This window comes from Panthera leo, chromosome B1, assembly GCF_018350215.1.
Source record: "Panthera leo isolate Ple1 chromosome B1, P.leo_Ple1_pat1.1, whole genome shotgun sequence".
In the NCBI taxonomy this organism is placed as follows: domain Eukaryota; kingdom Metazoa; phylum Chordata; class Mammalia; order Carnivora; family Felidae; genus Panthera; species Panthera leo.
In genome coordinates, this window is record NC_056682.1 from 40,397,386 (window position 1) to 40,423,805 (window position 26,420).

The 26,420-nt window shown below is 43.0% G+C and overlaps 1 protein-coding gene across 7 annotated transcripts in view; it reads left to right on the forward strand.

The window, feature by feature from the left end:
- Positions 1-24,161, forward strand: part of SLC20A2 (solute carrier family 20 member 2) — a 107,241-nt gene extending 83,080 nt beyond the window's left edge. For all 7 annotated transcript variants that reach the window (XM_042934726.1, XM_042934722.1, XM_042934723.1 and 4 more), the window contains 4 exons: positions 1,501-2,092; positions 10,613-10,798; positions 11,840-11,924; positions 22,675-24,161. In XM_042934726.1, coding sequence (XP_042790660.1) covers positions 1,501-2,092; positions 10,613-10,798; positions 11,840-11,924; positions 22,675-22,839 — 1,028 coding nt within the window. In that variant the 3' untranslated portion in view covers positions 22,840-24,161. The remainder of the gene's footprint in view (positions 1-1,500; positions 2,093-10,612; positions 10,799-11,839; positions 11,925-22,674) is intronic.
- The last annotated feature ends 2,259 nt before the right edge of the window (positions 24,162-26,420 follow it).

Genomic DNA, 26,420 nt, shown 5'->3' on the forward strand with positions numbered 1-26,420 from the left:
GTTCCTAGGGGGCCAGTGAGCAGGGAACACCAGCCAGGCTGCCTGTGGGTGATTAGGTTTTATTTATACATTAAAAAAAATTTTTTTTAATGTTTATTTGTTTTTGAGAAAGAGTGAGGGAGAAAGAGGCAGAGTGTGGGTGGGGGAGGGCAGAGAGAGAGAGGGAGACACAGAATCTGAAACAGACTCCAGGCTCTGAGCTGTCTGCGCAGAGTCTGACTCGGGGCTTGAACTTGTGAACCACGAGATCATGACCTGAGCTGAAGTTGGAGGCTTAACCAACTGAGCCACCCAGGCACCCCATGGGTGGTTAGGTTTTAATGCACAAAAGTGTCCCTCAGTTTTATGTTTTGGGGTAGTCCAGGGGCTAAAGAGGTCTCAGAAGACCATGCAGTCAACAGAGCAAGCTCACTCTGGTCCTGTGATTTTCTTCCAAGAGCTGTTTATAGTCTCATCAACGGCGCCAGGGCCCACACACCACCTCTCTGCAGCTCAGTCAACTGCACCTGCGTCTTCCATGTTGCAGTTTCCTGGTTGCCAAAGATTGGCTTTTCCAGCTTGCTAAGCATGCCTTCCACATGGAGGACATAAAGAGAAAGCCTAGTGTAGCATCACAGAAACCTCAAAAAACGTCAAGACTGTCCTGCCGTCTTGGGGGTTCTTTTGTCTCGTAACATTTGTGGTTAAAGATGGGTGAGCACCAGCCTCTGCCAGGCCTGTTGGGACAGCTTCCCGCCTCCCTGCAAGGTGGGGCCTTGGCACCTGCTTTCACTTCCCATAGGTGCGGTCTCAGACTTGACCCAAAGAAAGCAAATGAATTTTGCTCCGCTGATCTGACAGATAACTGCCTTTGACATTTATGATTGGCCTTTAAGGAGCACCTACAAATCTATCTCATAGCGAACTGGATTTTGTCCCTCATGCATGAAGTTTTCCTGAAATAAGTTCCTTATAAAGATTCTCCCTTTATTGGTTACTAGAAACAGGAAAGAGTGCCGTAGTCATTTCTGGAAGATGCTTTTTAAAAAATGTTTATTCATTTTTGAGAGAGAGAGACAGCGTGTGAGTGGGGAAGGAGCAGAGAGAGAGGGAGACAGAATCCGAAGCAGGCTCCAGGCTCTGAGCTGTCAGCACAGAGCCCCAGAGCCTGACACGGGGCTCGAACTCACAAGCAGTGAGATCATGACCTGAGCTGAAGTCGGACACTTAACCAACTGAGCCACCCAGGTGCCCCTGGAAGATGCTTTTTAGGAGAACTTAAATAACATCATTTTCAAAGTTTTGCCCATGTGTTTTATGTTCCAAGTTCCCTTTTTCATTTTAACTGTATTGCATGCTCTTTATAGTTAATTTGGAAAATAATGCATGTGGAAAAAGATCGAAAATCACCCATAACCCAAATTTCCAGAGATCACCACCATAAAGGATGAGGGATATTGCCTTACAGAAACGATTTATATTCAAAAGCTAGAAAATAAGACTCTTTTTAACCCATTTCAGGAAGGGCACTTTCCATGACTCACGGCTCTGCAAAATCACCCGTCTCCAACGGCACCTTCGGCTTTGACGGCCACACGAGGAGTGACGGGCACGTGTACCACACGGTGCACAAAGACTCGGGGCTCTACAAAGACTTGCTGCACAGGATTCACTCAGACAGGGGCCCCGAGGAGAGGCCCGCACAGGAGAACAACTACCGGTTTCTGCGGCGAAATAACAGTTACACGTGCTACACGGCAGCCATCTGTGGAATGCCTGTCCACTCGACCTTCAAAGCTGCTGACTCGTCATCTGCGCCAGAGGACAGCGAGAAGCTGGTGGGGGACGCCGTGTCCTATTCTAAAAAGAGGCTTCGCTATGACAGCTACTCAAGCTACTGCAATGCGGTGGCAGAAGCTGAGATAGAGGCCGATGAGGGAGGTGTGGAAATGAAGCTGGCATCTGAGCTGACGGATCCCGACCAGCCCCGAGACGACCCTGCAGAAGAGGAGAAGGAGGAGAAGGACACAGCCGAGGTCCACCTCCTGTTCCATTTCCTGCAAGTCCTTACTGCCTGTTTTGGATCCTTTGCTCATGGTGGCAATGACGTGAGGTAAGTCCATCCCTTCATCCAGCAAGTATGTCCGGAGGGTCTGCTCGTGCACCAGGCACTGCTGTGGGTGTCAGGATGCAGCACGGAACAACAGACACAAATCCCTGTCACCAGGAGTAAACAAGTAAATAGGTGGCGTGTGTAGTATGCCAGGAGGTGTAAATGTGCAGGGGAAAATCAGGTAGAAGGGGGGATGGGAACATCTGGAGGACGGCAGTGTTGGCTAGGCTGCTCAAGTGAGGGTTCCCTGAGTGAGATCTGAAGGGGCTGAGGGAGCCAGCTGTGTGGGCATCGGTAGGAGAGCATTCCCAGGACAGCAGGTGCAAAGGCCTGAGAAAGGAGTGTGCCTGGTGTATTCTAGGAAGAGCAAAGAGGCCACGGAGGGAGAGAATGTGGACTGTAAGGTCAGCAGGTCTCAGAAGCCTGGAATATGTAGAGTCTCTGCTCTCTTCCTATGAGCTGGGAAGCCCTACACAAGTCACTTGATGCCCTAAAGCCTCAGTGTCCCAATCTATAAAATGGGAGTAAAACTAGTACCAACCTCGGGGGTTTCTATGGGGATTAAGTGAGATACTTTATTTAATGTGCTTAGGATGGTGTTTCTCACATAATCAGTATCTGTGTATTTTCATTATTATTATTATCGTAACTATCATGCAGGCCTGATATTTCTGTCCAAATCAGGGAAACATGCTGTTGTTGTATTTCTTATTGCCCAGATATATGACTCTCCATGTTATAGCTGGGGGTTTCCATATACCACCTAACCACATGTAATTCAATTTCTGTTCTTTTTAAAAAGTCTTGCCACCAGGCAAGAGGTCTGGACATTTTGGGTTCTGCTCAATGTTATATAGGTGTTATCATATTACTGTATTTGAGGCATCATTCTCTGTCCTAGCTTGATTTTTTGACTGCCCCACACCCAGCACCACCCTACTTCCTCTTCCTCCTGATCAAAAAAATTTTTTTAAGTTTTTATTTATTTGTTTTGAGAGAGAGAATGTGTGCACAAATGCAGGGGAGGAGCAGAGAGAGAGAGAGAGAGAGAGAGAGAATCTCAAGCAGGGTCTGTGCTGTCTGTACAGAGCTCAACATAGGGTTCGAGCTCACAAACTGTGAGATCATGACCTGAGCTAAAATCAAGAGCTCAGATGCTTAACCGACCAAGCACCCAGGTGCCCCCTGATAGAAAATTGAGATCCTGGTACTGGCAAAGTGTTATGAATTGGGTCCCTGTTCTTTGGAATTTAAATTCCAGTTGGGGAGATTTAAAAAAAGCATGTACATGGACAAACCACCCCAAAACAGTATTTCCAGGCCTAAGGAGGATCCAGGCAGTGGCTGCTACAGGTGACTGGAGTTTAAAGCTTGCAGTTTAGGGACTGGTTTTGAGGCTTCTGAGTACAGATTTGGTCTGATAAAAGCAAGTTCTGGAAGTAATGTAACCGTGAAGGTAAGGCTTCTATTCCTTTAACAAAAGATTATTAAGTATAGTCCAGGCCTCAGTGCTGAACCATTTATAACCTCTTCTAATCCACTTTAAGTCGGTCCTTTGAGGTCATAAGTGGTATCTTACAAAGATAGGGAGTCTGAAGCTGAGATGTGATGTTTCTTGCCCAGGATCACAAAGCTAGTGAGAAGCAGACTTGAGAGCCAGTTCTTCCTGACGCTCAGCCTCCACTGTGTCTGCTTGGTGTAGGGTGGGCTGAGGGGGGGAGACCAGGGCTGCAGATGCCCGGCGTTGAAAGCCTGTGTGTGTTTCTGCATGTAGGAGCTTGGACTTATCAGTCCATCCTAACAACAAGTAAAAAAGTGGGCACACTGAAAAATCAACAGCTCCCCTTGAAGCCATAAGAGAGACAGGGACACAGGGCAACCGCTGCCCCCAAGACAGGTACGAGAGAGAGAGATGTACAGGGAATAAGGGAGGACAGACTCGCGAGTGGAAACTGCTCTGGGAACCAGTGCCAGGGAGAAAAACCTGAACTGTAAGGATGAGTTCCTAAAGTCAGTAGAGACTCCAGAGAGAGCCAGTGGGAGGGGCCCGCACAAGATTGTCAGCTTTATCTCTAGGAGCCCTAGCTCATCCTCAGTGAAAATCAGAGAAACTCCCCTCCTCCCTCGCATCACAGGGAGAGGGAAAGTAACCATTTTGACGTACCCAGAGCACTGTGTTCTTAACAAGCCTAACCCCGAGGGGAAACTAGTTAACGGGAGCCTAACCTGCTGGGTTATTATCACAGGCTAACCTGGAGGAAGGGAAATACCCAGCTGCAGCCCACTTGAGCCACCCTATCCTACATAAAGGGGGAGAAGAAAACCTGAGAAATACTTGTGAAGTTCACAGTCCAGAGGCATAGGCTCATGAAAAGACAGAGATCTAACCATAGGACTCTAGAGTGCTTCCTCGCCCTCCTGCATTTCACCACCATGTTCCTTACTAAAGGCTACTTACAGCAGTTCCTTTTGCCTGGTACATGGTATCTGCCTATCAAGAAAAAATTACGAGTTATACCAAAAGGCAAAAACAACAACAACAACAACAACAACAACAACAACAACAACAACAACAACAAAAAACAATTGGAAGAGACAGAGTGGGCATCAGAACCAGAAATGGAAAGGGGTGTTGGAATGATCACATTAGGAATTTAAAACAACCATGATTAATACGCTAAGGGTTCTAATGGATAAAGTAGACTGCATGCAAGAACAGATGGGGCAATGTTAACAGAGACTTGGAAACTGTAAGAAAGAACCAGAAAGAAATACTAGAACACTGTAACAGAAATGAGGAATGCTTTTGTTTTTGCTTGTTTGTTTTTTCATTTGAGAGACAGCATGGGGGGGGGGGGGAGGAGAAGGGAGGGGGACAGAGAGAGGGAGGGAGAGAGAGAGAGAGTTATCTTAAGCAGGCGCCACTCTCAGTTCAGAGCCCTATGAGAGGCTTTAAGAATCCGCATTGGGGATGATGGGCATTGAGGAGGGCACCAGTTGGGATGAGTATTGGGTGTTGTATGGAAACCAATTTGACAATAAATTTCATATTAAAAAATTAAATTAAATTAAATTTAAAAAAAGAATCTGCATTGGGGGGTACTTGGGTGGCTCAGTCGGTTAAGCATCCAACTTTGGCTCAGGTCATGGTCTCAGAGTTCATGGGTTAGAGCCCCGTGTCAGAGCCTGGACCCTGCTTTGGATTCTGTGTCTCCCTCTCTCTCTGCCCTTTCCTTGCATACTCTCTGTCTCTCTCAAAAATAAACATTAAAAAAAAAAAAAAAAAAAAGAATCCACATTAGGGTCTGTGCTGACAGCTCAGATTGTGCTGTGCTGTCAGCTGTGCTGTGCTGACAGCTCAGGCGTGCTTCAGATTGTGTGTCTTCCTCTCTCTCTGCCCTTCCCTCACAGTCTCTCTCTCTCTCTCTCTAAAAAAAAATTTAAAAACATTAAAAAATGAAGAAAGGAAAACTCATCAAAATTTGTGGGATGCAGCAGTGCTAAAAAGGAAATTTATACCATTGAACACATATATTAGGAAAAACAAATACATAAATAAAATCAGTATTCTCAATTCCCACCCAAGGAAACTAGAAAAAGAGGAGAAAATTAAATCCAAAGTAAGCAGAAGAAATAATAAGAATTAGAACATGAATCAGTGAAATTGAAATCAGGAAATCAGAAGAGAAAATCTGTGAAACCAAAGGATAATTTTTTTAAAAGATCAGTTGATAAGCCTCTAGCCAGACTAAGAAAAACACAAATTACTAATATCAGAAATCAGGTGTTCACTATATATTCTATGGACATTAAAAAGATAATGGTATAAACCATTCTGTGCCCTTACATTTGATAACCTAGATGAAAAGGACTAATTCCTTGAATGACACACTTTGCCAAAACTCACAAAAGAAGAAATAGACACTCTGAATAGACCCGTACCTATTAAAGAGATCAAATCAGTAATTAATAACTTCCAAAATAGAAAGCACCAGGCCCAGATGGGTTCACTGGTGAATTCTACCAAATATTTAAGGCAGAAATTATACCAATTCTCTACAATGTCTTTCAAAGGATAGAAGTAGGAATACTTCCTAACTTACTCTCTAAGGCCAGTATTACCTTATTACCCAAACCAGAGAAAGACATTAACATAAAAGAAAACTATAGACCAGTATCCTTCATGAACATGGATGTACAAATCCTCAACAAAATAAGTAGCAAATTGAATCCAGCAATATATAAAAAGAATGACCATGACCATTTGGTCACCATGACCAAATGATATATATATTTTTAATGTTTATTTATTTTCGGGGGGTGGGGGGTGGACAGAGGATCCAAAGTGGACTTCATGCTGACAGCAGCGAGCCAGATGTGGGGCTTGAACCCATGAACCATTAGATCATGACCTGAGCTGAAGTCGTACACTCAAATGACTGAGCCATTCAGGTGCCCCATGACCAAGTGATATTTATCCCAGATAAAGAAGGCTGCTTCAACATTCAAAAATCAGTTAATGTAATCCATCACATCAATAGGCTAAAAAGGAGTTAACGGAATTCACCACCTATTCATGATAAAACCTCTCAGTAAACTAGGAATAAAGGGGAACTTCCTCAACTTGATAAAGAATATTCACAAAAGACCTACAGCTAACATTATACTTAATGGTGAAAAACTCAAAGCTTTCCCACTGAGATCAGGAGCAAGGCAAGGATGTCCTCTTTTACCACTCCTTTTCAGCTTATACTGAATGAATAGCATTCTAGCTAATGCATAGGAAAAGAAAAGGAAATAAAAGATATACAGAATGGGAAGAAAGAAAGAAAACTGCCTTTGTTTACAGATGACATGATCATTTATGTAAAAAATTGAAAAGAATCGACAAACTCCTGAAATGAATAAGCAATTAGAGCAAGGTTGCAGAATATGAGATTAATATACAAAAGTCCATTGCTTTCCTACATACCAGTAATGAACAAGTGGCATTTGAAATTAAAAACAGAAAACCATCCACATAGTGAAATATTTCTGCGAAGCTGATGAATAAAATTGAAGAATGATATAAATCGATTTTCCATGTTCCATGTTGAACATTTTCCATGTTCAAGGATAGAAAGACTCAGTATTGTCAAGATGTCAGTTCTTCCTATCTTGATTTATAAATTCAGTGCAGTCCCAGCAAGTTATTTTGTGGATATCAGCAAACTGATTGTAAAGTTGATAAAGGCAAAAGACCTGGAGTAGCCAACACTGTCTTGAAAGAGTGGGACAAAGCTGAAGGACTGACACTACCCAACATCAAGACTTACGATATAGCTACAGTAATCAAGACAGTGTGGTATTGCTGAGAGAAAAGAGTAATCAGTAAAACAGAATAGAGCCCAGAAATAGACTCCCATAAATATAGTCAACTGATCTTTGACAAAGGAGCAAAGGAAATACAGTGGAGCAGAGAGTCTTTTCAACAAATGGTGCTGGAACAACTAGATATCCATGTGCAAAAAAACCAATCTGCATGCAGACCTTACACTCTTTACAAAAAGTGACTGAAAATGGATCACAACCCTAAATGTAAAGTGAAAAACTATAGCACTCCTGGTAGATAACACAAGAATAAACCTAGATGACCTTGGGTATGGAAATGATTCTTTAGATACAATACCAAGGGCACAATCCTACTAGATAAACTGGACTTCATTAAAATTAGAAATTTCTGCACGATGAAAGTGTCAAGAGAATGAGAAGACAAGCCAGAAACAGAAAATATTTGCAAAAGATGTAACTGATAAAATAGTAATATACAAAGAACTCTTAAAACTCAACAATAAGAAAACAACCCAATTAAAAAGTGAGCCCAACACATTACCAGACACCTTGCCAAAGAAGATACACAGAAGGCAAACAAACATATGAAAAGATATTCCACCTCGTGTCATTAAGGAAATGCAAATTAAAACAATGAGATACTACTATGGAACTGTTAGGATGGCCAAAGTCCGGAACCCTGACAGCACCAAATGCTGACAAGGCTGTGGAGCAACAGGAACTCATTCGTTGCTGGAGGGAGTGCAAAATGGGACAGCCACTTGGGAAGACAGTTTGGAGGCTTCTTACAAAACTCAACATACTCTTACGATGTGATCCAGTAATTCATGCTCCTTGGTATTTATTCAAAGGAGTCGAGAACTGAGGTCCATTCAAAAACCTGCACACAGATTTTACAGTATCTTTTTACCCAATTGCCAAAACTTGGAAGTAACCAAGATGTTCTTTGGTAGATGAAGGGATAAATAAACGTGATACAGCCAATGGAATCTTTTTCAGTACTTGTAAGGAAATGAGCTACCAAGCCATGTAGGAAACGTAAATCATATTACTAAGTGAAAGAAGCCAATCTGAACAGTTACATTCTGTATGAATGTCTAACTATATGACATTCTGGAAAAGGCAGAACTATGGAGACAGTGAAAAGATTAGGGGTTGAGGTGGGGAGGAGGGATGAATACACACAGGGGATTTTTAGGGCAGTGAAAACACTCTGTATGAGGCTATAAAGATGGCTACGGGTCATTATACATTTGTCCAAACCTACAGAATGTACAACACCAAGGGTGAACTCTAATGTAAACTGTGGACTTTGGATGATAATGATGTGTCCTTGGAGGTTCATCACCTTTTTTTAAAGTTTATTTATTTATTTTAAGGAGAGACAGGGCACAAGCAGGAGAGGGGCAGAGAGAGACAGAGAGAGAGAATCCCAAGCAGGCTCTGCGATATCAGTGCAGAGCTCACTGTGAAGTTCGATCTCATGAACTGTGAGACCATGACCTGAGCCAAAATCGAGAGTCGGACACTTAACTGAGCCACCCAGGAGCCCCAAGGTTCATCACTTACAACAAATGTTCCACTGTGGTGGCAATGTGGATAATGGTGAGGCTGTGAATGTGTGGGGCAGGTAAATGGGCAAGCTCTACCTTCCCCTCAGTTTCACTGTGCGCCTTAAACTGCTCTAAAGGAATAAAGTCTTAATTAAAAATTTTTTCAAAAAACTGTGGCATCCCCTAAAACCATCCATATGTGCCTGCCAAGGGCCTGAGTGACAATAGCAGGTTGAGGAGAAAGGGCATGAGCACCTGAGTCCTGCCTCCTGCTAGTGCCACGACTTTAGCATCCATTTCCTCATCAATAAAATGGGAGCGACAATACCTAACTGCAGGATGGGTTTGAGAACTAACAGAGACCATGTTTGTGGTCCCGTCGTGTGGGACCTGATATGGCTGCCCAGACTGGTAGCTACTATTAGTAGCAATGCTGGTAATGAAAATGGAGAGAAACAGAGAAAAAAGAACTTAGTTTTTGTGTCCACTTCTTACGATATTTCAGTGCTTCTTTAAAAAATTAATACATCACACACCCATTAAGGTGGCTACTATAAAAAAAAAAATAACTTCACTCAGATGAGGACTTTAAGATACAAAACAGATGAACATAAGGGAAGAGAAGCAAAAATAAGATAAAAACAGGGAGGGGGACAAAACGTAAGAGACCCTTAAATATGGAGAACAATCAGAGGGTTCCTGGAGGGGTTGTGGGAGGGGGGCTGGGCTAAATGGGTAGGGGGCATTAGGGAATCTACTCCTGAAATCATTGTTGCACTGTATGCTAACTTGGATGTAAATTAAAAAATGAATAAATTATTTAAAAAATCAGAAAATAACAAGTGTTGGTGAGGATGTAGAGAAATTGGAACCTTTGTGTGCTGTTAGTGGGAATGTAAATTGGTGCAGCTGCTATGGAAGACAGTCTGGAGGTTCCTCAGAATATTAAAAATAGAACTCCCATCTGATCCAGCAATCTTACCTCTGAGTATGTACCCAGAAGAATTGAAAGCAGGGTCTTGAAGGGATATTTGTACACCCATGTTCATTGCAGCATCATTCACAGTAGCCAAGAGGTGGGAGCAACCTAAGTGTACACAGTCAGATGAATGTGTAGGCAGATGTGGTCTATACATACCATGGAATGTCCAGCCTTGAGAAGGGAGGAAATTCTGACCTGTGGCTACAACATGGAGGACTCTTGAGGACATAATGCTGAGTGGAATAAGCCTGCCACAAAGGACACACACTTAATGACGCTACTTCTATGAGGCACCTAGAGTAGTCCCATGGATAGAAATGTAAAATGGACGTTCACAGGGGCTGGGTGGCAGGCAAAGGGACTTACTGTTTAATGGGTTTTGCCAGATGAGAAAGTCCTGGAGATGTATTTCACAACAGTGTGAACACGCTTAACACTACTGAATTATATACACTTAAAATGGTTAAGATAGTAAATTTTTATGGTTTTTTTCCACCACCACAACAAAAAATAATAAATCATTTTAATCACCACAAGATTATATGCGGAGCCAGAAATACAGTCAGGTGGGCTTTCCTCAAGCCTGGGAAGTCACTGCATGTTGTGTACACGTACATACAATGTCTGTGTCATTCATCTTCTTTTCCCTCCCAGTAATGCCATTGGTCCCCTGGTAGCTTTGTGGCTGATTTACGAGCAAGGTGCAGTCCTGCAGGAAGCAGTTACCCCCGTCTGGCTGCTGTTTTATGGAGGAGTTGGAATTTGTACGGGTCTGTGGGTCTGGGGGAGAAGAGTGATCCAGACCATGGGGAAGGACCTCACCCCCATCACACCATCGAGGTAAGTCAGAGCGCGGGCGGGATCGGCAGGGTTGTCCTTCCCAGCTCTTCTATGCCTGAACGTCTGCCTCCAACCCCTCAGCGCAGCCACTGGGCAGCTGGGGTCACAGTGAGGAGAGGGCCGACCATCCGTCCTCGCCCTCCTTCCCGCACACCTCGGCTGGCCACGGCGGCACTGCGGTGAGGGAGAGGACTTGAGACGCTGGGGATGCAGGAGCCAGAGAAGCTCAAGGAAACAGAAGGGAAGGGAGCCCCCCAGGCCAGGCCCCGGCCATGCCCCCAACTGGTCTCACCCCACAGGAGGCCCAGAGGGCGAGTGGTAAGGACCCAGGGGATGCCAACGGCCCTGGGCCCTGGGTCTGCGTTTCCGGAAAATTTGCCGCCCCTGCTTCACCTGCTGGATGGAAGCAGCTCTGGGCTACCACGCCTCGCGGTTCCGCTGTGCAGGCTGCCTGTAGCTCAGTACCCCCACCGCCCGGGCTCCGTGTGGTCCTTCTGTGGTGTCCTCTTCGGATCTAGTAGGGGTGAAGTGCAGACTTACGGGAGAACTTTGTGAAAACAACTAAGACTTGTAACTACTTATTGTGAGAAGTTTTTCCCCCTTGAAACTCATTTTAGTGAATGATTCTTTTGTAAGGTTGATTTGAAGAAAAATGAGCAATCTGAGAAAAAAATTCACTTTTTTTTGCAATAAGTACACATTTTAGAAATGAGAGTGTGATTTTTTTCCTGCCACTTTAGAAGTGACTAATTTAGCATTTTTTGCACAGCAGGAATTTCTGACCCAGTTACTACAGTGTGTGCTTTTTGAAAACATACCAGAAAGAGAAGCCTATTTAGGGCTGTAAACAGTATAATGCACAGTCTTAGTGTGAATTGTTGTCATTATGCAGCAGTTTCTTTTCTGTTAATGTCATCTGGCCCAGTCAGCAGCCAACAATCGACCCAAAGAATGTTCTGGTGAGACTCTGGCACCCCTGGGGTGTCAGTGAGGCTGATACAAAGAGCGCCTGTGATGTGTCTCTTGTGCCCCCTCCCGCAGCGGCTTCACCATTGAGCTGGCCTCCGCGTTCACAGTGGTGATCGCCTCCAACGTCGGACTTCCTGTCAGCACCACACACTGCAAGGTAGGTCCCTGCCACCAGGCTGCTGGGATTGTCCACAGCCACCCAGTGCATCTGAGAAAAGCTGGCAGTGATTTGTGTGTGGTTGTTTGTGAAAACAACCATCCCAAGGTCTGCTGGGTCTGCTGGTGTATTGTTGGATGTGGGCATTCGCTTTTCCCACATTGTCCCTCTCTACCTCCTGTGCTCAGCAGCAGGACCCCTTCGGTGGTGCAGATTTTGCTTTTTCAGTGCATGTACGGCAAGAGCTTTCTTTCACTCCTTCCACGTGTGCTTCACACTTTCCATTTGTCCTGTTTCTCTCTCGTTTCCACAGTGGATTTTGCATTGAAGTCATGTGTACGCTAACCGTATTCATAGGCTCAAATGGAGGCATGCCCCTCAGTTCCAACCAGTGCAGGGGACTGGGAGTTGACAGTGGAAGTAGACATAAGCAGGAACCATCTCAATGGAATTGTAAGGCTCGGTTGTGTCAGTTCTCTTTCTTTGTATGATTGCTTAAATTGCCTATATTGTCTTAGAGTAAATTCTAAGTGAGGGGTGATGCTGAATATTGATCACTGCCAAGTGCTGTAAACTCAGGGCTGTGCACAAGGGAATTCCTTATAATGAGGAATGCTGGAGCTGCAAGGAACCTGAAAGATTCAGGAAGAGGAATCGGTCTCCGTGAGTTTCAGGGAGTTATCTGAGGTCACCTAGGGAGGAGTCAGGACTGGAACCCAGGTCTGCCCAGCAACTGGAGAGAGTGCTAAAACATACTCAAGTGGGCCTCCTATACACAAAAATACTCCAACAAAGCAAAAGCACTTCCAGATTTTTCCTTGGTTCATTTGTTCATGTCATTCAAGAAAAACTCCTCTGTACCTGCTCTGTGTGAGGCACCATTGTAGGCACCCAGGCACCACAGTAACCAAGACAAGATGGCCATCTGTGTTCACACACAGTTAAAAAACTCCAACCAATGTGTTTATTGTAAACAAATGCCACCAAATGTGAATGGCTTCGTGCTTCAGATATTAAAATATCAGGTGGCATTTATGGGAATATTTTAAGTGGGCCAGCTGGCAAATCTGGAGCCTTGTGGCATGGAGAATCAGCCTCATTGGAAAGAGGTGTTTTGTTTCCTTGTTTTTTCCTCTTTTCCTTTTTTTGCTACAGTATATAGAAAACTTTAAATTTGCACAAATTTTCATTATAAAAATCATTGCCACTTACCCAGCGCTTGGAGAAAGTCAAGCTCTGTGTTTAGGGCTTTATACATGCACAGTGTATTGCTTAATACTCACAGCAACCCTGTGAAATCGGTAGTTATTCCCAATTTACAGATGAGAAAACTGAGGCCTCCCGAGTTAGGTCACTCTCCCAAGATCATACTTTTAGCATCAGACCTTCACTGCATGCTCTGTGCCTCCTGATTTTCACCATGATGATCACGGTAATGGTAACCAGCCACAACTAAGATGTGCAGAGCGAGTGCTCTCTGCCGGCGGTGTTTTAAGTGTGCTGTGAATATTAACTCATTTAATCCTCCCAGGAACCTTCTGAGGTGAGTGCTAACATTACCTCAGTCTCACCAGTGAGGAGACTGAAGATAGAAAGGTTAAGTAACTCGCCCAAGATCACCCAACGAGGCACTGGCCCAGCTGAGGTGTAGCACAGCCAGTGTGGCCCCAGCCCTGCTCTTGGTGCAGCCCTGTGTGCCTGTCCAGTAGAGAAAAGGAACGCAGGAGAAGTGCTGTGTGCTCCTACCATTACTGTTCTAATTTCAGTTATTTAAAACTTAGAAAAGAAGCACACGTTCAGTGAAATATTTCAAACAGTAAAACTATATGGAATGAAGAGTGATCATCTTCCACCTTACTCCACATCAATTTCAGCTTGCTGGTGTGTGGGAGCAGAGAGGAACTGCCTCTTATTAAATATATTTTTCTCCCAAAGAAAATAGGCTTTGAACTTTTCTGTAGGCATGAAGAGTCTTTGGGGCTGCTTTTAAATAAATGTTACTGTCTTTTCAATGATTAACCCCGCATGTGAGCAAGCCTAGTGAAGGCAAACTTTCACACCAGTTGAAAGACCTCTTGAAAAAGCAACACAGGGGGTGCCTGGGGTGGCTCAGTCGGTTAAGTGTCTGACTTCAGCTCAGGTCATGATCTCATGGCTCATGGGTTCGAGCCCCACAGTGGACTCTGGGGCAGAGCCTGGAGCCTGTTTCTGATTCTGTGTCTCCGTCTCTCTCTGCCCACTTGTGCCCACACACACACACACTCTTATCTCTCTCTCTCTCTCAAAATAAGATAAAAAATAAGTTTTTTAAAACTTAAAAAAAAAAAGTCTCCTTAACATGAGACCACAGTGGATGTCAGCTATCAAATAGACTGGAGCCAGAGCTCAACTCGGATTCTAATCGGTCTGTCCAGTATCATTGATCGTGGACTGGTGGACAAAGCCCAGAGCTAGTCACTGCAGTAGCTAAAGTCGGAGTCCTGGCTCTCCAGACCTGGAGCACAAAGCCCGGATGTTGGGGCACTGGGAAGAGTTCGCAGCCGCCCTGGTACAGAGCACTTACCCCTCCTGCAGCATAGGCTTGGCATGCAGCGGGCCCCATGTGGCAGGTGTGGCTGAAATGTAAGACCAAGGCCCTGTGTGAGCAACACCATGACTCTGGAAACATTCAAAGTGTGTTGACCTCCACGTAAAATCATAACCGGACGCCATCGTGTTTTCAGGAACAATCATACTACCTGTTCGATTTTTTCCTGCTTCCCTGCTTCCCCTATATGCTTGTTAGGTTTTTTTGCTTACAGCTGCCTTCCTCAGAAGGAGGTCAAAAGTTAGGAACTTGGCAGGAAAAAAGATGGATACCATTGTTGAAAATAAGCTTTTGAATTTATCTGGGTAGATTTTATTTATTCATGCTTTTTTCTAAGTATACATAGCTAAGGGCATAGTTTAAATTTTATACCCTATGTAAGAAAATTTATAAACCTTCATTAAGTGATACAGATGTTGGTTGAATGTATAATTTGGAAATGAATAATTAGACAATTCATAGTATCCAGAATAGTATAATAGTATAATCATATATTTCACAAGGCAGAGGTAAGACCATCTTTGATGACAAGTTTTGCTTTCTATAAATCTTTAAGTGTTAAGTATTTTTGTATTTCACACCATAGGGCTCAGTCCCTTAGATATTTTCCTGGGATGATACCTCTGGTTAAAATTGAAAGCCTTAATTAAAAAAATAAAAATGAGTCTTGAAAATACAAGTATCCACAGAGGCGTGTTTCAGTAACTTGTTAATTGTTCTTGCCTTCTGTGCGCCTTGATCAGCTTCAACCTTCAGCCCTGGTGTACAACAGGCAGTGGCCACTGTTGAACACATTTGTGAACTTTTCAATAGTGATTCAGAGTGGTGTTAATGCAGAATGTCTTAATTCCAGGTGGGGTGGTTTGGGATTACTCTTTTGTGAATTACCCACATTGTTCATCTATATTGGTCACATAAATGATTACTCAGCCAGCCTTTGGATTTGAAACCGCTTATAGGAAACACTACTGATTTAACATTTTTTTAAATTTTAAAAATGTAAAAATTTAGTATTCTAATTTCTAATTTAATTTTCTAATTCTTGCTCTTTGGTTCCCCTACTTAACTTCCCCGCCCCGCCCCCCCCCCCCCCCCCCCCGCCCACTTCCCAATAATTTTGTTGCTGTTGGTGCCTGACAGTGGCCTTAAGCTGGAAACGCATTTAGCTTATTAAGAGGGAGATTACAATACAGCAGTGAATAATACCAACAGAAGACCTAATCAGTAGTGAAGACATCAGACTCTAGGTCCCTTGTGATCCAAATAATGTAACAACTAAAAAGGCAAAAGCCACTAGAACTCAGAAATTAGTGTGTCTAAGTGTGTGACAGATGAAGAAGACAAAAAGTATTTAGGAATATACAAGATTTGGACAATAGATTTAGAGCACTATAATTAATAAATATGTACCAAAGTTTTACCCTACTGATCACATGCCTTCTCGTCAAGTATCATCAAGCATTTATAAATATTAATGATAAATTCAGAAGGCTATGATAAAAGTCACTTTAAAATTTATAAAATAGGGGTACCTGGGTGGCTTAGTTGGTTGAGCATCCTGCTTCAGCTCAGGTCATGATCTCACGGTTTGCAGGTTTGAGCCCCACATCAGGCTCTCTGCTTGATCAGCGTGGAGCCTGCTTTGGATCCTCTGTTCCCCTCTCTCTCTCTGCCCCTCTCCCATGCACACTCTCTAGCAAAAATAAAAATAAACATTCTTAAAAAATAACATTTATAAAATAAGAACAGAAGTTGTACTACACAGACCAATCACAATGAAATTAAACTATAAATTTATTATGTGTTGAAAAAGGGAAGTAATCCCTTGGACAATTTTAAATGCTCTTTTTAACAGTTAAACCAGGGAGTTAAAAAATTACAATGATAGCTTTCTTAAAAAGAAAGCTGTGGGGGCGCCTGGGTGGCTCAGTCGGTTAAGTGTCTGACTTTGGCTCAGGTTATGATCTCACGGTCTGTGAGTTCGAGCCCCACGTCGGGCTCTGTGCTGACAGCTAGGAGCCTGGAGCCTGCTTCAGATTCTGTGTCTCCCTCTCTCTCTGACCCTCCCCCGTTCATGCTCTGTCTCTCTCTGTCTCAAAAATAAATAAACATTTAAAAAAAAAGAAAGAAAGAAAGCTCTGTGTGTGTGTGTGTGTGTGTGTGTGTGTGTGTGTGTGTGTGTAGTTATACATAGAAAAACCTTTGGGAACCGAAGTTAACCCAATTGAAAAGTCCTATCTTTAATAAATGATTTAAATGAGCAAAGGAATGATAAAAGAACTAGACATTAAATTTTTTTTTTAACATTCATTTATTATTGAGAGACAGAGAGACAGAGCATGAGCAGGGGAGGGGTAGAGAGAGGGGGAGACATAGAATCTGAAGTAGGCTCCAGGATCTGAGCTGTCAGCACAGAGCCCGATGTGTGGCTCGAACTCACAAACTGCGAGATCATGACCTGAGCCAAAGTCGGTCACTTAACCAACTGGGTCACCCAGGCGCCCCAAGAACTAGACATTAAATTAGGAGTTTATAAAAGGTACAGTACAATAAAAATTCTGAGGAAACAGTAAGAAAGGTATAATAATTATAAAAGCAAAACAAATTTGAAACCAAAAGTACTGGGGCACCTGGGTGGCTCAGTCAGTTCAGCGTCCGACTCTTGATTTTGACTCAGGTCATGATCCTAGGGTCGTGGACTGAGCCCGGCATCAGGCTCTTTACTGAGCGTGGAGCCTGATTAAGATTGTTTCTCTCTCTCTCTCTCTCTCTCTCTCTCTCTCTCTCTCTGGGGCTCCTGGGTGGCTCAGTCAGTTAAGCATCCGACTTTAGCTCAGGTCATGATGTGACAGTTCATGGGTTCAAGCCCCACATTGGGCTCTGTGCTGACAGCTCAGGGTCTGGAGCCTGCTTTGGATTCTGTGTCTCCCTCTCTCTCTGTTCCTCCCCTACTCGTGCTCTCTCTCTCCCAAAAATAAACATTAAAAAAAAAAAAAAGGATTCTCTCTTCCTCTGCCCCTCTCCCCCCACTCATGCTCTTGCTCTCTCTAAAATAAAAATAAATCCTGAAGGGGAAGGAGAGAGAAAAGTGGTTACTCAAAATGTGAAGAATTTAGAAACCTTTGTAAAATGCATTATTTTCTGCAAAAAATATACATGACAAATACTGACAAAGAAGCAGGAAAACATAGACAATCTCACTAGAGCCGGAGGAAGAAATTAAGGACATTCTCCAAAAACAATTCTTCTCACCTGAAAAAACAAAAAGGAGGGGGCACAACTGACTCCACTTCTCAATGGATTCATTAGATCACCTCTTCCATTTTAAAAGAATAATTTTCACTTTATGTAAACTTTCCACAAGGTATAAAAAAAACAAAATAGAAGAGGAAACTCCTCATTTTGTTCTATAAAGCATATACTGAATAACCCCAATACCAAAACTCTAATGACGTTGACTAATACCTAATAAAACATGACAATGTGGGGCACCTGGGTGACTCAGTTAAGCGTCTTAAGCTTCTTAATTTCGGCTCAGGTCATGATCTCGAAGCTGATGAGTTTGAGCCCCATATCAGACTCTCTGCTGTCCATGTGGAGCCTGCTTCGGATACTCTGTCTTCCTCTCTCCTCTCTCTCTCTGCCCCTCTCTCTCTCAAAAATAAACATTTAAAAAAATAAACATAGGGGCCACCGGGTGGCTCAGTCGGTTAAACATCTGACTTTGGCTCAGGTCATGATCTCCTGGTCCGTGAGTTCAAGCCCCAGTCGGGCTCTGTGCTGACAGCTCGGAGCCTGGAGCCTGCCTCAGATTCTGTGTCTCCCTCTCTCTCTGCCTCTCCCCGCTTGCACTCTGTCTCTCAAAAATATTTAAAAAAAATTTTTTTTAATAAACATGACAATGAAAGCTATATTTACATATGAATATTAGTATAAAATGTAAGGTGCTAATAACATCAATGAGTTTATGAAAAAACATTTCAGCAGGATCAAATTAATTTTCCAGATTACAGGAAAGCAGGCTCTGAACACGGCAGCACCTGCACAGGGCTGGCCCCTCATAAGTGCTCAACAAAATAGGTGTTGAGTGAATCCCAAGAAGGGTACTCTGACATCTTCAATATAATAGGGCTTATCCATTAAAAAACAACATATGATCATCTATTGAGATATATGCCAAAAAGACATTTGATAAAATTCTGCATGTATCTCTTAAAACACCACTAGAATTCAGTGAAAATGACCAAGCCCACATAAAAATACAGAACTCTTTAGAGTTTGTCTGTCAGCAGTAGCCAGAATGAAAATGTAATAAAAACCAGAACACCCACCCCCAGGATTGCAGCAAAAAGAAGGGTATTTCAGAATAATCCTAATAAATGGGAGTGAGGAACATGAAGAAGGCACAAGACTGCACAGAGATGAAAGAACACCCGCAGACGAGACACTGTTACCCGACAGGAAAGCTCAATTTTATAAGGAGTTTTCTTCTGACTTTACAAACTGACTTAAAGTGAATTTGGTAGGTTAAGTTAGTAAGAATCTGAAATGATCTAAAATGAAAAACGATGAGGAAGGAACAGCCTTACAAGGAAAAAAGTACAAGAGACGAGTTAAAAATACACGGAGGCTGGGCAGCAGTGTGGCCCCGCGCAGTCTCAGCTGGGGAAGACGACGAAGGTCTGGAGATGGATGGAGATGATGGTTGCAGGACAGTGCGAATAAACTTTATGCCACTCAATTGTACACTTAAAAATGGCTAAAATGATATGTTTCATTGGGTACATATTTTACCACAATTTGTATAAAACCAGTAGACAGGTCCGAGAGGGCACTTATTATAGAGGAGCATACAGTTTGATGATGTTGGGTAAACGATGTTGACTAGCTGGCTGTCAATCTAGAAAAACAAAGACACACAGCTCTCAGAAAATACATATCTGATGGCTTAAATAGCATTTTTAAAACATTTTAAAACTTAGAATAAAATAGAATCTTATACAATTAAATATTTATCAAATATTCAAGGGTAAATCACAGGAGAAAAGTGCAGTGTAATTTGTTGTGTGGAATTAGAAATTTGAATGTGAAACAAAGCAAAATACGGAATTGAGAAAATAACTTGCATTAACAGTTAATATCATTATTCAGTAAAGACCACACATAAATAAATAAGGGACACACTTAGATTCCAGTATTTAAATGGGAAAAATACATGGAGAGGCAATTTTTATATGTAAAGACTAGAAGGAGTAAATTGGATAGATAAATAAAAGTAAGTTCAACCTTCGGAGTAATTAAAATATGCAAATTAAAGCAACAGTAATACGTTTTATGATTGGTTAGCAAAAAAGAACAATTTGTAGTGTTTTTACAGTGTGCCTAAATTCACACATTTTCTACAACCTTGTGTATTTACAACTGTTTATAAAACTATTTGGCGGGATGTATTACGATCCTAAATGCGTTAGGAGAGGAGACTTCTTCCTGCGAGCAGCACTTCCTCTGACACCTGAGGAGGGGAGCTGGTAAATTACTGTGTTGCAACCATTGTAATAAAGGCTGGATTGCAGAGTCTTTAGCTGGAGGACAGAGGGAGGTTGATGAGCAGGGTATTTTAATAGTATTAAAATGTTTCTTCATAGATTGTGACATAAGGTTAGAAAAAGGTGAATTTGGGTAAAAGGTATATGGAGTTCTTACAACTTTTCCCTAAGTTTCAAATTATTTCAAGGTATTTTTTTAAAATGCGCCCTTTAAATTATTGAATATTGTATACTTGAAATTAATATAACCCTGTATTGTTAACTATATTGGTATTAAAAATAAAATAAAAACTAAAACTAAATGCCCCCTTTAATAATCTGTTTCAGGGAATATTATTTATTAAGCCTAAATATAAGTGATATGAATGAATACATTAATCATGAAACAATTTCCAGTAGGGAAAAATTGGAAGCAAACTGGAAACGGTTAAATAAATTAAGGTACATCCACCATCAGGGTGTGTCATTTTTCATGATAATCATAAAGTCTGTGAACACTATGGGAAGATGCCTATAATGTTAATTTTTTTTTAAGAAAGGAGCAGTATGCCCTATTACTTACAAACAAAAGTATATTGATAAAAAATACAAGAAAGGAATATATAAATAGGACAATAGTGGGGGTCTGAGTAATTGTCTATCCCTCCTAGTACATAAACTTGTTATTTATTATTCTAACTTTATGCTTTAAAAAAAAAAAAATGTTCTAGAGGCACCTGGGTGGCTCAGTCAGCTGACTGAACATCCGACTCTTGATTTTGGCTCAGGTCATGATCATGGAATCAAGCCCCATGTCAGGCTCCGGGGCTGAGCATGGAGCCTGCTTAAGATTCTCTCTCTCTCTCTCTCTCTCTCTCTTCCTCAGCCCCTCTCCCCTATTCATGCGCTCTCTCTCTCTCTCTCTCATTAAAAAAAAAAAAAAAAAAAAAAGGTAAAAAGTGTTCTAAGAAAGGAAGAGGGCGGAGATAAAATGGAAACTTGAGGGTGTCCTCCCTAAGGGAATCCAGAACAATAGGAGGTGTGCTAAAGAGGACAGTGCTCCAGAGAGACTGTGAGCAACAGGAAGAATTTAATCTCAGGAACTAATGTGTGTGGATTTGACCATATTTGAGAACCAACAGAAACTAGCTGATCCTTATGCAGTAGAAAACTCTCGATTGTCTGTCATGTTCTAGGAACTGCTAAGCAGAATTATCAGGTTCATACAGAGTACTGGTTATGGCCAAAGTTTAAATAAAATCAGTCATTTTGATGGCCCCTTACTCAGGTTAGTCAGTTGCTGTCCTGGAGATATTAATCACCACCTGGCTTTGACAAAATGTCAGATTAACTGCCTTTAAATATGCTGCTGTTTTTGGCATTGCAGTTTGCATCCATAAACAGTCTAAAGGGTTGGATTTTATTTTTTCTGTGGTTAGACCCTGCTTGATATTTCACTCATTGATCATTGCTGATTCTGGAGTATTTGAGGGTCGGTAGAGACAAAGCCTATTTTATAGAGATCTTAAAAATCCACCTCACAAATGGTCAAGGGCATTCTGTCAAGTGCTGAGCCCCACCAGAGCCTGAGTGAGGCAGGAGATATTACAGGCATTGCACTTTCTTATGATTTTCATTTTTAGGATAAAGTTGAGTCTTTTTTCCTTTAAACTTTCAACAAACCATAAAATGAACTGTGAGTGTTTAGAAAAATAGTTGAGCATGCTGTACTGATTGAGCCAACCAGGAGCCCCATTTTTCTTTGTCTTTAACCCATTTATTCTTATACCCTTCTTGACAACATATTGCAAGTATTTTTCCTATTTGTATTTTGTTCATAAGTAAAATTTCTCGATCAAAAAAACCAAAAATACTTGAAATCATTGTTGACATTATGATTTTCAAGTATCTGTACGTGTCATTTGGGAGACATGAGTGACAGTTTAGATCCAATAATATGTTCATTTTATTTTATTTCACTTCACTTTTTACTTTTTTCCTGCACCTCACACTAGCTAAAGTACAAAAACTGCAAGCAGTTTGAGATGGAGGAGAAAACCAGTTTAAAATCAAGAGGCCTGAGTTCTAGTCCTCAGTCCGCTGTGATTTAGGATAGCTCCTCGTGCCCCCGAATCCTCTCGGGATCTGTTATCCTCTGTAAAAAATGACGCTGATGAGATACTCTCAAAGGTCTTCTCCAGCTCCAACATTTATGATGCTGTTATTCTAAGAGAAGGATACGTTATTGCCATTTCATTCTGTGATTAAAACAGGTTCATAAATTGCAGTAAGCAGTGTCCTACCTGTGGAATATTTAAAACAAGAACATTCATAGTTTATAAGGTGCAGAGAGAATAGAAAACGTCATTGGCTAAAGTTCCACTCAAACAGAGCAGAACGTAGGTGGAAAAGTATTCCAGAACTATATGCTAAATAGAATAATACTAAAGTAACTGTACCTGAAATCTAAACTATTTTAAAATCTTTAACAAATGGAGGGGAAGGAATTGGTAATATTATATAGAATTCAGTTTCCTTCTGAGATGAGCCAACTTACATTGGTTGAACGCAGATTCTCTGTCTCGCCTTCAGATCTGTGGACCTCTGTTTTTACTGTTAAATCTTTGTGCTCTGGCAGGTGGGGTCCGTGGTGGCCGTGGGCTGGATCCGCTCCCGGAAAGCCGTGGACTGGCGCCTCTTCCGGAACATCTTTGTGGCCTGGTTTGTGACTGTCCCTGTGGCCGGGTTGTTCAGTGCTGCTATCATGGCTCTTCTCATGTACGGGATTCTTCCATATGTGTGATTTGTCTTCTTCCGCCCAGTACACAAGGGAGGGTCTGGCGTGGGTATGTGTGGGTGGCGTGTTACACGCACGCTGCCTGCTCACGGGCTGTCTCCCAGCCAGCTTGTCCGTGGCCCTTTCATATGGTTCCAAACCACACTGTTCACCTACACTGTAGAGAGTTCATCCTCCAGAGCTAACTTAACTACTGTACATAATCATGTGCATTAAACTGGTATCGTGGTGACATAACGTGGTGCAGTTACTTATATGTTAAATATATATTGTATACATAGAATAGATAGCATTATTTCAAACATACTCGAAATGGGAGTGGAGAAATATTGTCTAGAATTCAATATTCAACAAATCTTTGTACGGAATGATTTCAGTGGCAAATTTTAAGAACCTTTTAAAAGGAAAGTGTAGATTGGAAAGTGCTATTTTTCCCATTGAATATACTGTAAGATAAGTGTGAATCGGGTTGGATGCACATTTGGGAAGATGTACGTCCGGGGTGTGCTCTTGAGTAATACTGGGGTAGGAGTTCACAAGTGCTTTCACTGAGGAATTTGTTCATATACTGTGTATTGATTATGTAATATATCATAATTGCCTCTGTAAATACTTAAAACGGTAATTTTTTAATGGTGTGCTTCCCATATACTTTTTTGATCAGAGAATTTTGGAAAGTACCAAAGAAGCAGGGGAATAGTTTGCCAGTATTATATTTTCATACTGTCTTTCTCCCCTTCCCATGAATCCTGTTAACCTAGGCTGTAGCGAGACCGCCTCGCCCCGGCCTGCCCCCTAGCAGGGCGGAGGCCGAAGCACCAGCCCCCTGTCACGTGCTCGTTACGAGCATCCTACTTCCTGTCCCCCGCCCCCACTGCCACCACTCGCTAGTTACTGGTGAGCCCTGCAGTGGCCCGTCGTCGTCGTCGTCGTCATCGTGTAGAGAATGTACACGCGTGAGGCTGCCCGATCAAGCACCACACACCAAGTCCAGTTTAAATTTTCACCCGTACTCTCCCCTGCAGCCTGAAAGAGCGAATTCTTAAAACACTAAGGCGAGTGAGTTGACATTCAGGAGGGGGTAGAGTTGAAATATCAGACAATACACTGGATTTGAGGATTTCCTTGAGGCCTTTACTAAGCTGAACATCTTGATGCTCTACTGTAGTCCCACTGGATTCTGTCCTGAAAGCGGGAAGGAGGGAGTGTGAGTGATGCTGGAGCCTGAAACCGTGGAAATGCTGCTAAAATTTTTATATTGACAAACGTTTTCTTGGTACTTCATTGTGATTTTTCATTAATCAACCATATTAAATTTATAATAAAAAATGCCCTTCAAAAGGTTGCCTCTGAAGTCTTTTTCTAATTATCTATTCAATGTTTTTTTGTTCAGTTTCCACAAAAATAAAAGCTACGTAATTTTACTTCTACTTTTCAAATAACTCTTTGTATTTTACGACTGTTACATGTTTGTGCAAAAAATATACGTGCTGGGCGCCTGGGTGGCTCAGTCGGTTAAGCTTAAGGCTAAGCCTCTGACTTCTGCTCAGGTCATGATCTCAGTTTTTGGGGACACCTCGGAGCCTGGAGCCTGCTTGGGATCTGTGTCTCCCTCTCTCTGCCCCTCCCCTGCTCACGCTCTCTCAAAAATAAATAAACATTTAAAATTTTAAAAAATATATATATATATGTAAGAAAAGGAAAAAAAATGAGTCACACAACCCAGCATCCTGAAATGCCCACTGTTAGCACGCATGCACACGCACTCCACACACGTGTGCATGCGCACCCCCCCCCCCCCCCCCCCCCCCCCCACACACACACACCTTGATCCTTCAGCAATTTGACGGGAGGGTTTTGTCCCGGGATGGGATTTTATTAAAGGGTGTATCACAATTCTGTGTTCAGCCTTGCCCCCTCGACTCTGGAGTCAGCCAGCCTCCTGAGGGGAGGCGGGGCGGGGGGTTCACATGTTCAGCGCTAAGGACCTAGCAGAAAAAGGCGCACCCTCTTCTTGGCTCAAGCAGCCCCAAACAAAAGCAAACCTTTGAGCTGAAGCAAACTCCTCCGGCCTCCGCGCAGGGGCCGCCTGCTCCGTCGCCTTCTGGAGCCAGGCAGGTAACAGGCGAGGAAAGCTGACCAGGTGTAAAAAGTTCATCTCCACAGAGAAATTTGCTTTCCGTGATTTTTCAAATGGCATTCTAGGCCTTTCAATTTTACCCTCTTCTAATAAAGCTTTATCAGATTGAAGAAGTTCTATTTCCTCCTAAATTTAAAGAAGAAACAGTCACAGCACAACAGCGCCAGCTGGCAAGCTGCGGTCCAGGGCCCTGGGCCCCAGCGCAGCCCCGGCAGCCAGGGCGGCAGGGACAGAGGCCCAGGAAACGAAGTGGGACAAAGGTCACATGCACACTGAGCCTCCGAATAACTAAGCATGCAGCCCTGTCACCGGCGCACCCCCGCGCAGCCTGTTACCTGACAGAGGGGGCCACTCCCTCCCCTCCCCACGAGGGTACCCGAGGTCCGGCCGAGGATGGGTCGCCTCGGAGGGGGAGGGACGCCGGTAAGGGGCTTCCCCGCCCCGGGCCACCTGGAGTCCTTCCTCTGACGTCATCGTAATCAGCCTCTCTCTAAAAATGCAAACACTTCTCTGAGGAGGGGAACTCCGACGACCCTGGCAACTGATTTTGTCACCAGATCACACCCTCTGCTGTCTGGGGCGGAGAGGGGCGCCCTTGGAGACCCTGGCTTCCCTGTGTCCCCGCTCCTCTGGGAGGTTCACAGCGTGCACGGAGCGCGGGCTGTCCACGGGAGCTTGAGCTCCCCAGACAGCCTTTTTATTACTTCATTTTCTGCCTTTCCAAAAGGACTGAACTTTTGAGCAAATATGTAAACACATTCATTCGTTTTTAACAATTTTTTAAAATAAGTCCTGTCACCTCAGAATAAGCTGCAGAAAAAAAAAAAAAAAATCCATCATTCCGAAAATGGAATGTAAAATCAGGCCTCAGTGAATTTATTCAATTACAAATATTCAATTACCGTGCAAAGAGCACCCAAGGATGATGCAGTGTGTTCTGCGTCCTCAGATGAGGTTCAGCCTCACCCTGTGGTTGACCTCGAAGTGCTCCTGCCAAGGTGGTTCCTGGCATCAGGGAGCACCGGGCCCTGCCAGTTCCGGTTTCCTCCCTGGGGACCCCAAGGCCTCCTGTGGGGCTGTAAGGAGTTCTGGGGGACAGTGTGATGAAGGGGGCCACTCCAGGCCTGGCTCAGAATAGGGCTCCATGAACAAGTGTGTGTGTTTGCCTTCCCTTGTGGTTATTCACTGGCCACTTTTTGTGGATGGCTCCCCTCAGGTGGGCTGCTTGGAGGAAAACATTAAATTAGATGGAGAAAATGAATAGCAAAGAAGCCACAGTTGAACAAAACAGCCAGAGACCAAAAGAAACGGGACGATGGGTTCTCTGCATGCTTGGTGAGGGAAGAAAAAGATTGGGGGGACCTGTAGGATATGGTTGAATTCTCATGAAGAAGACAGGGAGTCCTGTCCTTGGATCGTCACCTTAAATATTTTCATAGCGCTTCAC